Genomic DNA, 15,641 nt, shown 5'->3' with positions numbered 1-15,641 from the left:
ATCTATAATCTTCCCTTTTACAGGATCATATCATACTAAAGTTTAAAGATGATACATGTATAATTAACACAGACTAAAAGCCATTTATCCAGAGTTTCCTGCACTTCCCACTTGCAGAATGATCAGTCCAGCATTTTTAGTTTTATCGGTGTGGGATAGGTTCCCCATATATCATAAAATGACATTCAACCTCATAAATGCATATGCTCTCAACATTTAAAGACTGTTTCTTTCAAAGGGACATTAAACTTCCATGGTTTGGATAAATCATGCACATTTATATTCAATGTATTCTTCTTTAAAATCACTTGTGACTGGTGGTTCATACATATGCGTCTTGTCATTGGCAGTTTCTAACTATAGCGTGGTGCGCTAAATCCCTCACATAATAGGCGTGTGGGCTAGCAGAAATCAGATATATCGCTATCTAAGTGCTAAGCCAATGGTGCAGTGAGCCGATGGTTTAGTTCTGTGCTATATTATTAATTATTATCTCTTACATTAAGTCTCAAAAAGCGCTACATTTTACCGAGGTATTTTGGATTCTGTTAGAACACAAAACTTAACTCACCATATGTAATGAGTGCGTTGAGCTAGGTAATAACGCTCCCTGAGCTATCCGTATAGGTTGTGCTATATACTTGTAATATTAGATTGTGCGTTATTCTTTGCATGAGTGCAAGATAACCCACCCTGCACTATTGATTTGCACTTTAATTGTAAACTAGCCCTATGGGTGTAAATCCTTTGCAAGAGTTAAACACATAGTTATACTAGCAACAGGGTAATAACATGCTCTAACACATTAGAACATTTTCTTTTTGCTTTTCTATGTCCCTTTAATACACTTTATGAAAGGGAAATGAAACCCATCATGATTAAGATAGAGCAGGTAATTATTTTCTATTTTACTATATGCTCATGGTATTCTTTGTTGAAGAGAATGTGGTTGGTAGGTAGGTAGCATGCACGTGTCTGGAACACTATGGGCGCGATCAAATATACGGCGCAGGTTTCGTCGCAAGCGTGGGAACCTGCGCCCCCGTAATTTCACCTCGCACATCGGGGTATTACATAAACCCCACCGGCATTTCCTAAGTGGCGTAAGTCTGATAAACTAGCAATGTCTAGAAATAAGCGTAAATACAAATTTCTGGAGTCGCCAGTGACTTACGGCACTTCAGAAACTGCCGGCGCCTAAGAAAAGTAAAGAAAATAACAAATCTCCCGTAAAAGTCTAACATGCCTCCCAAAATTAAGCCTGACACCTAAAAACCCCTATATCCGCAATCCCCCCTCTCATTACTAATATTAAATGTATTAACCCCTAGACCGACAACCCCCCATAATGCAATATGCCTATTTAAAATATTAACCCCTATATACGCCATCAAACCCACACCGCAAGTAATAACTAAATTATTAACCCCTAAATTCGACAACCCCAACATCGCAAACTACCTCTTAAAACTATTAACCCTTAATCCGCCATTAACCCACAACGCAATAAACCTATTCAAGTATTAACCCCTAAACTGCCATAGCCCACATAGCCCATTAAATGTATTAACCCCTAATCTGCCGCCACCAACGTCGCCGCCACTATAATAAAGTTATTAACCCCTAAACCTAAGTCTAACCCTAACCCCCCCTAACTTAAATATTATTTAAATAAATTTACTATTATTAACTAAATTATTCCTATTTAAAACTAAATACTTACCTATAAAATAAACCCTAAGATAGCTACAATATAATTAATAATTACATTGTAGCTATTTTAGGATTTATTTTTATTTTACAGGCAACTTTGTATTTATTTTAACTAGGTACAATAGTTATTAAATAGTTATTAACTATTTAATAACTACCTAGCTAAAATAAATACAAATTTACCTGTATAATAAATCCTAACCTAAGTTACAATTACACCTAACACTACACTATCATTAAATAAATTAAATTAACTACAATTACCTAAAAGTAAATACAATTAAATAAAATAAACTAAAGTAAACCCCCCCCCACTAAATTAAAGAAAATAAAAAAGAATTACAAGAAGTTTAAACTAATTACACCTAATCTAAGCCCCCCAAAATAATAAAATTCCCTAGGGCTTTTTGCAGGGCATTGCCTCAAAGTAATCGTCTCTTTTACCTGTAAAAAAAGAAATACAAACCCCCCCAACATTAAAACCCACCACCCACACACCCAGCCCTACTCTAAAACCCAGCCAATCCCCCCTTAAAAGAACCTAACAATAACCCCTTGAAGATCACCCTACCTTGAGCCGTCTTCACCCAGCCGGGCACAAGTGGACCTCCAGAGGGGAAGAAGTCTTCATCCGTTCCGGGCAGAAGAGGACATCCAAACCGGCAGAAGTCTTCATCCAAGCGGCATCTTCTATCTTCTTCCATCCAACAAGGAGCGGCTCCATCTTGAAGACATCCGACGCGGAGCATCCTCTTCCATAAACTGCGACTGTAGAATGAAGGTTCCTTTAAATGACGTCATCCAAGATGGCGTCCCTTCAATTCCGATTGGCTGATAGAATTCTATCAGCCAATCGGAATTAAGGTAGGAAAAATCCTATTGGCTGATGCAATCAGCTAATAGGATTGACCTTGCATTCTATTGGCTGATTGGAACAGCCAATAGAATGCGAGGTCAATCCTATTGGCTGATTGGAACAGCCAATAGAATACGAGGTCAATCCTATTGGCTGATTGGATCAGCCAATCGGATTGAACTTCAATCCGATTGGCTGATTGCTGATTTTTGTTGAAAAGAATACCTAGCTAGACTCTTGGGCAGCAATGTATTACTAGAAGCTATCTGATAATTCGGGGAACTGATATGCCTCTTTTCATTGGTTCACCTAACTCCTAGTAGTGCATTGCTGCTCCTTGTGATAATAGAAGTAAATTGGAAAGTTGTTGAAAATTGCATGTTCTGAATCATGAAAGAAAATATGAGGATTCCATATCCCTTTAAGTACTGCATTACGAAATACAAAATATATATTTTTAAAGCATTTTAAAGTGTTGTTTATTAATGATTTGTATAGCTATTTTAAAAATGTGGTAGTTTTACATTATTACCCTTAAAAGGACATTAAAGGGATACTAAATCCAAATTTTTTCTTTCATGATTCAGATAAAGCATGCAATTTTAAGCAACTTTCTAATTTACTCTTATTATCAAATTTTCTTTGTTCTCTTGCTATCTTTATTTGAAAAATCAGGAATCTAAGATTAGGAGCCCGGCCCATTTTTGGTTCAGAACCTGGGTTGTGCTTGCTCATTGGTAGCTAAATGTCCAGTCCTCTAAACCAAATATGGGCCGGCTCCTTAGCTTAGATTCCTGCTTTTATAATAGATAGCTGGAGAACGAAGAAAATTTGATAATAGGAGTAAATTAGAAAGTTGTTTACATTTGCATGCTCTATCTGAATCATGAATGATAAAATTAGGGTTTAGTATCCCTTTAAGCGCCTCTTGATTTTTTTGTTTTTTTAATATGCTACATCATTTTTTATTTTTTTTATTTATTCATTTTTATTATCTTTATTTAGCATCATGGTACAAAAGGATGTCATTGTTGATACAAAAGTTTAAACAGAAACAAAATAGGGAGAAACCATCAGTCTCCAAAAGAAAGGAGAATGTACTCCCGTATAGTAAAATTAAATAGTAGAGCTAGACTGTCCGTGATAAGTCCATTTGAAAACAGTAGCCCCACTCCATAGAAATGCATGGGGACTGTCAATGACACCAATGTACAAAACATAACTCAAACAACAACAAAACTATGCCGCAATTTCTTAATTTAAGATATTCTACACATCTAATGGTATCCCTCGACTTTGTATTTAACTATCAACCTTTGAGAGAAGTGCTAAGCTAAAGAGGTCATTATTAGAGTATCAGGCAGGGGTGGGACCACGTCAGCCATACCCCTCTAAGGTAACAATAGGCCTGTCATTCCTCCTAGGTCACTCCTGTAACTTGTGTAAAGCTCCCCCCTTCTATCCTCAAATCATTTTGGATTTCATCCCAGATGAATTTTAAATCATGGAAGAATCCTAACCTATTCGATTTAAAGAAACCATATTCTTCCATTCTCAAGGTATCTGTCATGTGAGAGTGCCAGTCCTTTAGGGTCGGGCAGATTTGAGATTTCCAGAGCCTAGCGACTAAGGATCTAGCAGAATTCAATGCAAACTGAATTAGTTGTGTTCTTATTTTACATTTACATTTAGGTAACAGGTTCAGTAGGGCCGTTGTCAGGTCTAGCTGATAGGAATCCTCCCGCCCCATTATGACTTGTAGGATATTCTGTATGCCCTCCCAAAATGGTGACAATTTAGGACATGCACACCATATGTGTGTCATTGTCCCCCTTTTCCCACAACCTCTCCAACAAAGGTCCGACGAGGCAGGGAAAATGCATTTAAGTCTGGTAGGTGTCAAGTACCACCTAGTCAGGAGTTTGTAATTTGTCTCTAAAAATCTAGCTGAGGATGAAGATTTTCTTGTGTTATTAAAATTTTTAACCCACTCTGCTTCTGTTATAGTCTTATTCAATTCCCTATGCCAGCGTTCTATATAATCAGGAAGTTTTGAGCTCTGTGCATTAACTAGAAGTCTCTTAGCCCACGATAAGGTGTGATGTGCTGAACTTGTCATAGCGCATGTCTGTTCGAAGGGTGTGAGATTTCTTGTAAGTGACTTTTTGAGAGGGTGGGTATGGAGAAAATGGTGAACTTGGTTATATTTTAGCCACCTAACAAAAACTCCACCTAGGATGTCTGTAAGGTCTGACCTGTTTTTGAGTTTGCCCTCACTGAGTAAATTAAATAAGGGAACCGTGTAACACATCTCCCAATTATTCACGTTATTCCTGTCAAAAATTACCCCCCCTAATAGCTCAGCATTCGGGGAAATTGGGGACATGGGTGATCTGAGTGTTGATATTTCTGGGAATCTCTTTATCAAAGTGTCCCATAATTCAAACACATGGTGTAAAAGCGGGTATGCCTTCAACCATGGGGGTCGATTCTGCCCTGCTATCCAACATAAAGCTCCCGGAGAGGGGGAGTGAAGTATATGTGAATCTATTGGAATCCAAGCCTTAGAGTCCCTATTTCTGTGTCACTCTATGATTCTCTGTAAGCCCGTGGCTTGGTAATAGGTTTCTATCTTAGGCAGACCCAACCCTCCCTCTCTGGCTGACCTGTACATAGTTGCCTTCTTAACTCTGGGTTTTATGCTACCCCAAACGAAGGAATTTAAAGCGTGTTGTATCTGAGTAAGGAGGCCCTGTGGTAGGGTGATAGGGACAGCTTGAATCGAGTACAGCAATCTAGGGAGTACATTCATTTTCAAAATTTGGAGTCTACCTCACCATGAAAAGGGACGGTCCTTCCAAGTCTTTAAATCTGTCGATATAGTATCAAGTAGATTAGTGAAGTTAAGCTCTAGGAGGGCTTTCGTGTTTGGAGCAAGATACATCCCCAAATATTTGCTCGCTTGTGGTTGGTGTTTAAGAGTGCAGGACTGAATACTGTCGGTTTCCGGTGAGAAGGCGGAGCTCTGATACAGGCGCTCCAGGTCGGCGTTCCTGCCGATGGTGGCTATCCTAGCCTTCACTCTTTGCCCATTGTTTCCGCAAGGACTGGGGCGCACGGCTTGGCACGATATCGCCAGCGGAAGGGAAGCCATAATAGCTGTCTATGCTGTGGGGACACCGCATCTATGCCATAGCAGCGGGGAAGGAAGAGAAAAAACCCCAAGGAGACTCAAGTAATCTTTACACTGCTGTCTGTACAGTTTCGACTTACCCGGCTTGTTGCTATCTTTCCAGCTTCGTGGAGTAACAGGAGAGGAAGTGTCGAGGAGGCGGAGTGGTACTGTTGGAGTGACAGGAGCGTTGGCCCTGTGTGTCCGCCTTCCCGGAGGGGCTGTTTCGTTGCACAGAGGAGGTTGTGCTGGGATTGTGAGGCGGGCTCACTGTCGGTTGCGGGAGCGCTGCTCGGGGTCGAGAGAAGGGTCCTGAGCGTTTTGCTCCTGCAGGGCAGTGGAGCCATGGATTCTGTCTCAAGTGGTCCAGCGCCAGCCATTGTCGTTGCGGGGTAGAGCTACAAGGCACCGAGGTCTGGCAGTCTGAGTTTTTTTCTACTCCATTCGCAAGTTCCCCCGATTAGGAGCAGTTCAAGCTGGGTGCCAGCATCTCCGGGGTCGGCTCTGCCCCTGTTCTACCCCCCAGGTATCGAAGGATAAAGACTCTCTCCTTGAGTCCTGCTTTTTGCTCTTGGCTGTACGGAGCACAGAGGTGACATTTTCAAGATTCTTAATTGTTAACTTGACTACTTTTTCAAACTCTTGCTTGTTTGAAGTTTAAATCAGATTTGTGAACTGCTTAAGGTAGCCTTGAATCACAGGAGGCTTTTGAACTCTCAATGGACATATCCAGGGGTTTAACCAGTCCCTGGGTCAGTGTCTAGGGGCTTGTCTAAGTCTGATTTTGTATGCACTCTTTTTTTTTTTTTTTTTTTTTTTTTTTTCTGCAGGTTCAGTGGGACAAAGATCCTGTATAAAGTTGTTTGCACTGCTACTGTATACGAGATTATAATTGGTTGTGCTTGGTTTTGACCCCAATTTTTATCCCTTTCTGGTTGTTCAGTCACTAAGTCTCAGGCATTTCTCACAGGGCCCAGGCCCTCCTCACTTCACGCTTACAGAGTGCACCACCATTGCACTCTGTATAGCTTTTCTATTGTAAAGTCCACTTATTACATCTTTTTTGTATTTCGATTCAATGTAATATATTAGTGCACGTTCACTCACATAGGTGTATTCAAAAAAAAAAAAAAAAAAAGGAGAAGGGGAAAAAAAAAGGGAAGAAGAAAGAAAAAGGAAAGGGAAACAAAAAATAAAATAAAAATATACAACTCACTCAGTGTGTTATCACTGCCTTTGTTCCCCCTCACATAGGGGATTTGTATGTTGATTGTGGCACATTGTGCTTGTTTTTTTTCCACTATTTATGGAAAAATTTGTAACGCACAGGAATAATAATTCACCCAAAATGCCTGTTAAGTCTAGGGATAAAAGAAATACCAAATTGGGTGATACGAGTACAGACACATCATCTGAGAGTATATCAACAGCAATAGATACCCAGGTCCTGATTGGTCAACTCACAGCCATTTTTTCTCCCCAGTTTGAGGGTATTAAGAAAGATTTGGGAGTTATCTCTTCAGAGATTGTCACACTCTCTGCAGAGGTTAAATATTTTTCCCACAGAATTGGGGAAGCGGAAAACAGAATCTCCGCTACAGAAGACAGGTTGATAGCTCAAGAGGCTATTATTCAGGCCCAAGAGGTTAAATTAAATAGTATTCAGTCGCGCCTGGAGGATCTCGAGGATCGCTCCAGGCGCAACAACATTAGGGTTTGTCATGAATTTTTTATGACAGAACAGACTCCATGTTGTTTTCTTGTTTTAAGCTTAACCAGGGCTCAGCTATTATTACATTGAATTTTGTTTTCCTCAGTCTTGCTGACTGAGAAGTTTCATATCAATATGTTTTTCATTATTCAAGGTAGTTTACTTGCTTAGACCCCAGCTAGTCGCTTATTTCTGTAAATAAGTGCAGTTTATAACCTTGATTGTAGTTTAGGAATGTTGGGGTAAACATAAATATAATAAGTGTTTTTCCAATATTTTTACCCTATATGCGAGAGCCATCTACTGTTAGAACAATAATATTTCATCGAATTAATTTTATGTTAATTAATGATTAAAATATTATAATTAATGACTCCTCCTAGATGAGAGAATGGGAATATATAGGGTCTAGCCCAAGGGGAGGGGGTCGTTTTCCTGGGCTTTTGAACTGGTCACATAATTTATGGAGTTGGTAATTTGCTAATCAACTACAGAGGTCCGAGATTATTGGATTATAACTGCTGAGACGAGTTTAGCCTATTGGGACAGACCTACGACCTGACAGTTTGATTCCTGTCTGTTAAAGGGGGAATTTATTTACTTTGGTGATGTATGAAAGAAAGTCACTTTAGATGTTAATATCATTAAGATTTACATTTAACATGTATGTAAAATGCCTTTTCATATTTAATCAGGTAAATTAATTAATTGTTTTATAGCTTTGTGTTTTCTTTATAAAAATTCCTACCACCTGGTCTTATTTGTCGACAATAACACCGGGTGAATCAGGAATTAGGATAGATTATCATCTGACGGTTTGTCATAATTATTAATCTACCTGATTCTCCGCAATTACCTTAGAGGTTTATAATTAAATATTTGGTTCTTATCATCATGCCAATGTTTGTGTTATTTTGAAAATATGACTTAATCATCTTTATAGTTTAATCTCTGTATTATTCTGTTTTCCTTGCTATTTGGAGTTATGTTATGGCGTTAGTGATTATTATAGAACTGTAGTTTATATCTCTGTAATATTTTGATTGCTTAAGTTTCTATTAAATGCTAATTATTAATAACAAAATACTTTAATAAAGCTAATTTTTGTTATTCATCTGGTGTCGGTATAATTAATAGACTGATAGCAACTAAAAGGATTCAGATTTGTTTATTACCTTTCATAACTTATACAAAAATGTGTCATTTAAAATTGCACCATTTCACATGATATACTTTTATAGATAAAGGTAATATTCATAACATCTTGGAGGCACTGCTGAGATCCGAACTCAGGATCTCCTGTTTACCAATAGGCCTACCTGAATCTCCAGAGTTTGAGGATCTTATTAAATTCACCTCCACAACTCTCCCCCAGGCCATTGGTATAGCACCTCATTCCCTCCCTCTAGCAACTGAGAGGGCCCATCGTGTGGGTCCCAGAAGAGAGTCAGCTAGTGGCCCGGTTAAACCCATAATGTGTATTTTAAAGCTCCTAAAGTTTCAGGACAAGCTTGAGGTTCTGAAGTTAGCCAAGAAAGCTGGTTCACTAGAATTTGGGAACAGCAAGATCTTGCTGTTCCAGGACTTCTCGGCGGAAACTTCCGCTCGTAGAAGACTTATGGCCCCTTATTGCTCTCAGTTGATCAATAAAGGTATTAAAGCTAGTTTATTTTATCCTGCTAAAATCATAGTGGAAAATAAGGGTGACAAATTTATTTTCAATGAAGTTTCTGAGATTAAAGAATTCATGAGAACCCTAGAATCTTAAATATAATGTCTGCCTGCAAGCTGGTCGATGGGTAGCAGGTTGCTTGGGATTCTAGGTCTGGTTTACAGAATCTCCTTGGGGCATTTGATTTTTTCCTTGTTAAATTTTATTATTTGTTTTAACGTAAAGTTATGCCTAATATTTGCATCTTGTTATTGTGTGAAAAATATGCAGTTTGTGATTTTGTCCACTAAAAAGTCGCCAATAGCGAGATCTCTGGTAACCGTTTTACTTTGGATTGCTGTTTTTTGTTTTTGTTTTTTTTTCTCTCTCGCGCGCGTCCCCCCCCCCCCTTCCCCCCCTGCTGTTACTTCCCCCATGGGTCCGGTCATGGCGACGATCCTTAGATAGATTGGTTAATAGCGGTGGGCTTTAAAATTCTCTCGTGGAATGTGGGAGGGATTTCCTCTCCGGCTAAGCGCAAATTAGTCATTAAAACGCTGGCCTTAGAAAAACCAGACTTGGCTTTCCTACAGGAGACCCATTTAGACGGAATAGAAGCTGCAAAGCTTAAAATAAATTGGGTTGGCGAGGTAATTTCTTCCTCCTCTCCTTCTAAAAAACGAGGGGTGGCGGTTTTATTCCATAAAGATCTGGATTATGAAGTTATTAAAGTTGAGTTAGATCCCTCTGCCCGTTATATGTTACTACAGGTGATGATAAAAACTGTTAAATACATTTTTTGCAATATTTACGCCCCTAATAAATTTTCATCGACATTTTGGGACCGGATCCAAAACAAAATTTTTCCCTATTGAAGGGAAAATCTGATTATCTGTGGGGATTTTAATTCGACCATGTGCCCAGAATTAGACCGCTTTTCAAAAAAGAATTATGCTAAATATAAGTACCACGCCAAATATTTTAAAAGATTTTGTAGCAAATTGACTTTGATTGATATTTGGCGTATCCAAAATCCCTTAGTCAGAGCTTTCACGTGCGAGTCCAAGGCTCACAGGACTTTTTCGAGGATTGACCTTTTTCTAATCTCTGAATCATTAACAGTCTGTCAGTTTAAAACGGGAATCGGTGAGTTTCTGATATCGGATCATTCTATAATTTCTTTGTCCCTTCTTAACACTCATGTGGCATGCCCATTAGTCCAGGCCTTTGGTTTCTCTCGTTTCCTGTATACTAATCCAAGATTTATATCATGGATTAAGAGTATTTGGGCTGAGTACGTATCATTCAACTCGAATTACAGACACAAGGCGGAGGTCTTCTGGGAGGCCGCCAAAGCTGTGATTCGGGGAGAAATTGTAGCTTATATGAGTATTCGCTCGAAAAAAATTAAGGAACAGGGGAATTCATTTGCTTTTAAAGTTAGAGAGGTTTATAGGAATATTCAGTCTGATCCTTCTCCAACGAACTGGTCAGTATACTTTGAGGCCAGAAAGGAAAGAGAGATCTTTTTAAAGCAGAAATCTATGGAGGAAGAGGTAAGATTGAATCTTAAATATAAGAGTTTTCATGGGTGTTCGGCGAAATACCTGGCTCGCCTTACTAAGAATAGAAAGAAGAAAAACTATATTGCAGTTATAAAAAAGGGCGAGGACAGGCTTTTTAAACCAGCGGAGATCTCCCAGGCATTTTATAATTATTATCAGTTACTGTATTCGTCGGTTAGCACTGATCAAGACAGTCAAAATGCTTTCTGGTTCGCAATTAATATCCCAAAGATTCAAGATGATGAGTTGGCATTGCTGAATCAGCCGATAACGCAAGAAGAGATTAGTATCACTATTGATAAACTAAAGTTAAATAAATCAGCCGGCCCAGATGGGCTCCCTGCTGAATTTTACAAATTATTAAAGGAAGAATTGTTGTTATCACTGGAGGCTCTTTTTAATAATTATTACCTCTCTGAAAATGGTATCTCAGAAGGTTTTGCAGCGGCCAATATTTCTCTTATAGGTAAAAAAAACAAAAACCCGGAGGATATGGCCTCATATAGGCCAATATCAGTGCTTAACACTGATTATAAGATACTGGTTGGTATTATTTCTGCCAGATTTAATCGTTGTCTACAGAATTTGATTCATCAGGACCAGACCGGTTTTATGACATCTAGGAATTCGTCGAGAAATATACGAAAGGTTATCACTTTCTTGGACTACATGTGGAATCTGGAATTAGAGTCTAATAAGGCCGCAATTTCTGATTCAGCTGTGTTAACTTTGGACGCAGTTAAGGCCTTCGATTCCATTGTCTGGGAGCATTTATTTTGCTCATTGCAAAATTTTGGCTTTACTGGTAATTTTATTTGTTTTATCCATAAGATTTATTCCAAACCCTTTTCCTTTCTTCTGGTCAATGGAATTCGTTCCCCGGAGATAGTCCCACAACGTGGTACCAGGCAGGCGTGCCCTTTATCTCCTCTCCTGTTTAATGTGGCTGTAGAACCCTTAGCGGTTAGACTTTGAGATGCTTTGATGGGAATTTCCCTTGGTTCCCTCCGTTTAAAAACTCTTCTTTATGCAGATGATATTCTGATATTTGTAGATAAACCGTCTCAATCTATTCCAGTAATTTTACAACGTTTTGCTCAGTTTAGTTCCTTCTCCGGTTACGTGGTGAATCTGGAAAAAAGTGAACTTATGTATATGGGCAATACTCCGTCTCGTCCTGGAAAGACTCCATTCAAAGTTATTAATACAATTAAATACCTGGGGCTAGAGTTACACAAAAACCCTAAGTTATGGTATGCCGCAAATTATGCCCCACTGTTTAAAAAAATTAAAACTGATCTCCAGCTTTGGGTATCTTACCTGCTGTCAATCTCCGCGAAGGGGAATCTAATAAAAACGATTATTTTCCCTCGTCTTCTGTATGTGCTACAGAATCTACCCATTTTTATAACTAGTTCAGACATTAAAAATTTATATGGTTATTTTTCTAAATTCATCTGGAAAGATAAAAAACCTAGGATTGCACTAGCTAAGCTCATGCAGAAACCAAACCGCGCTGGTTTATCATTGCCTGATGTTAGGTTATACAATACTGCGGCCATGGTGAAATTTGCTATGGATTGGGTTGCGGAAACCAATTGGTTAGCAGTTAGTCAAGAAGAAGCTTTTTATATACGTCCTTTCTCGCTTAGAGCCCTTTTACACTGTAACTCTAGACAGCTTCCATCCAACATCTGCAGAATGTTATCATTCAAAAATGTTGTTATTGCATGGCAGAGGTTCTGCATTTGTCTAGGAATAGATCCCTCTGTATTGGAATATCTTCCTATCCAGGGAAATCCTAATTTCATACCTGGTATATATCATAAGGTATTTAAATCATGGGGGAATAAGGGGCTGACTCTAGTTAAGCAGTTGTTGGGGGCGGACAATCTGATGCATACAGCAGAATTTCTGTTTCAATCTTATGATCTTCCTAGGTCTGATCTGTTTGCTTATTTCCAGATCCGCCACTTTGTGCGTGAGCAGAATTGGGTTAGTAGTATGTCGGCAGAGTGGTCTGATATCAGAACTCTAATCAAAAAATTTAGTACTGGAATCTCTTCTATCTCTCTAATGTATGACATCATGCTCTCTAAACAAAGTGATAAGTACCTGCAGAGTATTAGTAATTGGTTGTATCCAGTTATTCCTGATACCACTGATGAGAGGATAATCCAGAGCTTCAACATGGTGGATAAGTGCAGGGTATCGATGACCTGGAAGGAATCGCACATGAAGCTCTTGAATAATTTTTATATGCACCCGCTTAAAATACAAAAATTTTCTGTTTCTGGACTAAGTAATTGCCCTAGATGTTCTAATCTAAGGGCTGATTTATTCCACATGTTTTGGTTCTGTCCCAAAATTAATCGGTTATGGCGTAAAATTTGTTTTTGGTTTAATACTCTATATGATGTAAATCTTGTTTTAACATTACAGGACGTGATTCTATTAAGTACTGCAGTGGATAGGAACCTTTTGCCAGTGGTTCGTATTTTGAATACGATTATTTTGGCAGTGTGTCACCTTGTCCTTTAAAATTGGAAAGCGAAGGTAGCACCGAGCCTTGCGAGGGCTTTTAAATAAATTCAAGGTCAAATTATCTTTGAGACATATCATCTTCAGGGTGCCACTGAGAAGAGAATCGATGAGTTCTTTCAGGGGTGGTTACCAATTATTATGTCCTACCCCGCTCGCCTTCAAAGGCAGATCCTCTCCCCGCTACGATCCACCTCTAGCTTTGCAGAACTCGTCTTGCTGGGGAAATTTCCAGTGTCCTGGATAAATGCGGGTCCGTGATTTGTTGGGTATCTGGATCAGAGCCCCGGGAGGGGAGTCGGTCGTGAGTTGGTGGATGGGCGGAGGGTTGCGCGAGAGGTAGATTTAGGTTTTTTTTTTTTTTTTTTGGTTTTTTTTCTCTCTCTTATTATTGTGTTTTATGTTATTTCCGGAAATCACAATAAGACATAGTGAGGATTTGTTATGCAAATGTTTGTTTTCAGATTGTCTTGGCAGATTGATTGTGCATTTGTTTTATTTCTTTGTTTCTGTACATCAGAAAGTATATTATGTCGTATTTGGATCAATAAAAAAAAAAAAAAAAGAGTGCAGGACTGTAAAAGGGTCTGAAATTCTTGAGGTGGGAGGGAGATATTTAAGATTTCTGACTTTTGTTCATTAATCCTGAAATTGGAAAATTAACCAAATTGTTTGAGAACTTTCAGGACCTCAGGGACAGATGTCTGGGGTGATGATAACGTGAACAGGACATCGTCTGCGTATAGCGAGAGTTTACAGTCTAAAGGGCCTGCTTTAATGCCGGAAACCAGCGGATTATTTCTTATTTTCTGGTTTGGGAATAACTGAAATCTGGGCTTCTAAGTATTCCGGGGGGAGATGTCCTTCCTTATCTATATACCTATATAACTCTAATAGATGTGGCGCTAAGATATCCTTATATGTTTTGTAATATTTGTTTGAAAACCTGTCTGGTCCAGGACTTTTATGGAAGGTCATTAATAACTTTCAGTATTTCATGTAGTTTGATCGGTTCGTCTAAGCTCTCTTTGGTCCTCTCTTTGAATCTTACTCAAATCTGCACTTTGAATATGTGTCTAATAATTCTGCTTGCGTTACCCGCTCATTACAGGGGAGATTGTAAAGATTCCCATAATAGGTCATGAATGATTTAGCTATCAGATTTGAGTCAGACGTTTCCGTGCCGTCGTCTGCTGTTATATTGAGAATGTAGTTGCGTAATGTTTTACGCTTTAAGGCCCTAGCGAGCAGGGTACCAGATTTGTTACCTCCATGGAAGTATATCTTCCTAAGCTATAAAGCCTTTACGAATGCCTCCTTATGTAAGTAGTTTTGTAGCTGGGATCGTGATGTGGCTAGCGCCTGCAAAAGATCCTGTCTCTGGGGATTACTTTTATGTGAATTTTCGTCAGTTTGTACTTTCTGTAGTAGTGTTTTGTATTGTGCTAGCAAAGAACGCTCTATAATAGCTTTCTGTTTCAGCAACGACCCCCTGAGAACAGCCTTATGTGCGAACCAAGTCATTGGAGTGTACGTCGTGGAGTTGCAGTTTAGCTGAAAGTACTCTGTTAAAGCTTCCTGGGTTTGTTGTACGACTAGTGGGTCATGTAGCATAGCCTCATACAGTCTCCAGTGAAACGGGTGTCTTGGTACGCGCCTCTTGTTTTTGCTCAAAAATTGTGCTTTGACCCACACTCCCTAAAGAGGCCAAAAAGCAAAATCTGTAACCTAAGTTTTTAAGTGTTTAACAAGCATTAGTGCAAACACTGCTGCCATCTAGTGCGCAAAAATGTTTAACAATCATTGGTGCAAACACTGCTGCCAGATATCCTCTTTAATATAGAGAATACAGTAAATTTGGTAATAGAAATCAATTGCCTGAAAATCTACGGTTTTGACTATATTTATAAACATAATATAAAAAAACAGTATTAATTAGATTTGCTCAACGGTGGCTTTTTTTTTTAACTAAATGATTACCTACTATGCAGAATACCATGGATGTGTATAGTTCTTCATAGATGTTCATCGCTACCATCTGGCTAGGCAATGTCATGTTACTATTAATACATTAATCTGGCCATGTTTTCCAGGTAAACTGTATCTGTTTTTTATAATTATCTGTTTTCTCTTTTACCAGCTTATGGAAGAGAAGGTGTGAAGATGAACTTTGTTGACAGAGTATTCGTTGGTGAATTGACGAGCACAGTCATGTGTGAGGAATGTGGAAATGTGAGTACAAAAACAACACATCTCATCTTTGACCAGCTCCAACATGGCATTTGTTGCTTTCCACAAACAATGGCATTGGCTTTGATTAAAGCATTTACAGCTCATTTGCTGGACACATAAAAAATGTTCTAAGATTGTGTCACATTTATATATTTAGAATTTAGTATATAGAGGAAAATGGCATTAAGCACATTGCTGAG

The 15,641-nt window shown here is 38.8% G+C and overlaps 1 protein-coding gene across 2 annotated transcripts in view; it reads left to right on the top strand.

Annotated features, from left to right (window-relative positions):
* USP45 (ubiquitin specific peptidase 45) overlaps positions 1–15,641 on the top strand; it is an 879,557-nt gene that overhangs the window by 565,217 nt on the left and 298,699 nt on the right. For both annotated transcript variants that reach the window (XM_053710569.1, XM_053710568.1), the window contains exon 11: positions 15,350–15,441. In XM_053710569.1, coding sequence (XP_053566544.1) covers positions 15,350–15,441 — 92 coding nt within the window. The remainder of the gene's footprint in view (positions 1–15,349; positions 15,442–15,641) is intronic.

The sequence above is a fragment of the Bombina bombina genome, chromosome 4 (assembly GCF_027579735.1).
Source record: "Bombina bombina isolate aBomBom1 chromosome 4, aBomBom1.pri, whole genome shotgun sequence".
NCBI lineage: Eukaryota > Metazoa > Chordata > Amphibia > Anura > Bombinatoridae > Bombina > Bombina bombina.
The sequence above is the reverse complement of the archived record's forward strand: the minus strand, read 5'-3'. Positions and strand labels throughout refer to the sequence as shown.